General features: G+C 42.5%; 1 protein-coding gene across 1 annotated transcript in view; it reads right to left on the bottom strand.

The window, feature by feature from the left end:
• Positions 1-2,009, bottom strand: part of SV2B (synaptic vesicle glycoprotein 2B) — a 204,966-nt gene that overhangs the window by 11,355 nt on the left and 191,602 nt on the right. The window contains exon 11 of the mRNA XM_011978388.1: positions 15-233. Within this exon, the coding sequence (XP_011833778.1) occupies positions 15-233 (219 nt within the window). The remainder of the gene's footprint in view (positions 1-14; positions 234-2,009) is intronic.

Genomic DNA, 2,009 nt, shown 5'->3' with positions numbered 1-2,009 from the left:
TGCTGACAACTCACCAATCATCTTGAGCCTTCCGATTCTATCCATGAGCAGGGCAGAAATGATGTTTCCGGGTAAGACAGACAGGCTGCCCAGGAAGCTGACGAGGTAAATCAGGAAGTCATTATCTTGCTCCAAGTCCATGTGGCAGCCCTCCTTCTGCTCCAGAAAGGTGGAGTTGATAAACCGACAGTTGATGAACTTATGCTCGTAGAGGTCTAGGGAGAGAAGGAAACCTTCGGTTCATGTAAGTGCAAGGGAGCTGGAGAGAGAAAGGCAGAGGCAGGGATGACGTCTGCCCCCTCCCGTAGGCAGGCTGTGGTAGCCTTTGCCAGTCAGACAGCCTCAAAGTCAAGGTAATATGTGGTCAGGTCATCAAGGTATGGATGAATAGAGAAACTTTCAAAAATGTAATGACCTGTTCAAGTTCCTAAAAGCAAGGGGAATTAAACTAACACTGAGAGACTCAAAAATGCATCCTCTCAGCCAGGTGTAGTGGCTCACATCTGTAATACAAGCACTTTAGGAGGCTGAGGTAGGAGGATCACTCGAGCTCAGGAGTTCAGGACCAGCCTGGGCAACATAGTGAGATCTTATCTCTACAAAAAATAAACAAATAAATAAATTTTTCTGTTAAATTAGCTAGGTGGGGTGGTATGTGCCTGTAGTCCCAGATACTCTGGCACCTGAGGCAGGAGGATCACTTGAGCCCAGGAGGTCAAGGCTACATTGAGCCATGGTCATGCCACTGCACTCCAGCCTGGGTAAAAGAGGGAGACCTTGTCTTAAAAAAAAAAAAAAAACCAGCTCTCCAGCTGGATAACAGTCCTGTTTGTACTAATCAGGTGACACTGAGACACTGAGGACCATGACAGCTAGGCCTCTCCTTGGAGGCTACCTGGCATAGGGAAGCAGAACATAAGAGAGTTGGTTCCAGATGGAGCCAGTCACTCCAGAGCCCCTGCTGTAGTCTGTGCCAAAACCTGAACATTCCTAAAAAATAAAAGCCATTTGCATTGGAACCAGTTTGCAAGTCTTCTAACACCTTCTAAGATCAGCTGTTCTGACAGAGGAAGTCCTAAACAGGCTCCCCAGAAACCTGCGTTTGAGGAACTGGCCCTGCTGTTGACCCTCTTTAACCTCCCTGAGGCTCTACCTAAAATATCTACAAAATTGGAAGAGTACACCTGATCATCTCCACTGCTCCTCCCAGCTCTGACATTTCCTGACTACATGTGTTTGCAAGAATCTCCATGATCAGAGTATTCAAATGAGGAGGCATCATTCAAACTTGAAATCATAAAACGATATGCCAGTTTTTAATGACACTTAGTAAACTTCTGGAACTCATCATTGTTTCAAGATCAGTCTAAAAGGAAACTCAGGAAGGTAAGTGCCAGAATGAATTATTAAGAGAGTCCAGAATATTTAGAGACCAGATATTGAAGCTCTTGAGGCTGATATCATAGAGGAAAAAGATGTTCTTATATAAACTATCCCTTGCTGCTGATGCCAAAAATAAAGCATAGATCTGGACATAATGCAAGTAGTTCTGTGGAAAGATTGCAGGTTTTAGAGCCAAATCATTGAGGAATGAATCCAAATTCCCTCCACTTGCTAACCATGGCCTTGAGCAAGTTGCTTAAGTCTTGATTTCCTTAACTTGGCTTCCTTAGCTATAAAAGAAGGATAAAAAAAATAGTACATTTCTCCATTGAGACAATGTAGGTAAAGCCCCCTAATGAAGCTCAGTTGGTTTCCTTATACCCCAACTTCACTTGGTATGTTATTAATTTATGATGAGGGTAGTAAAAGTAACAAGAAGTGGTGAAGTGGTAGAATTCTGTGACTTTTTAAATCACAGAAATCTGGAATAGTATGATTTTAAAATAGTCTTCGTATTTCACTTTATGCACAAAATGTGAACAGATGTAATTTTCCCTTTTCATTTATTATTGTGAGAACATGAGTCTTGCATTTTGCAAGTTTCAAATTATGCAAGGTCTTCAAGA

This window comes from Mandrillus leucophaeus, unplaced genomic scaffold (genome assembly GCF_000951045.1).
Source record: "Mandrillus leucophaeus isolate KB7577 unplaced genomic scaffold, Mleu.le_1.0 Scaffold193, whole genome shotgun sequence".
NCBI lineage: Eukaryota > Metazoa > Chordata > Mammalia > Primates > Cercopithecidae > Mandrillus > Mandrillus leucophaeus.
The sequence above is the reverse complement of the archived record's forward strand: the minus strand, read 5'-3'. Positions and strand labels throughout refer to the sequence as shown.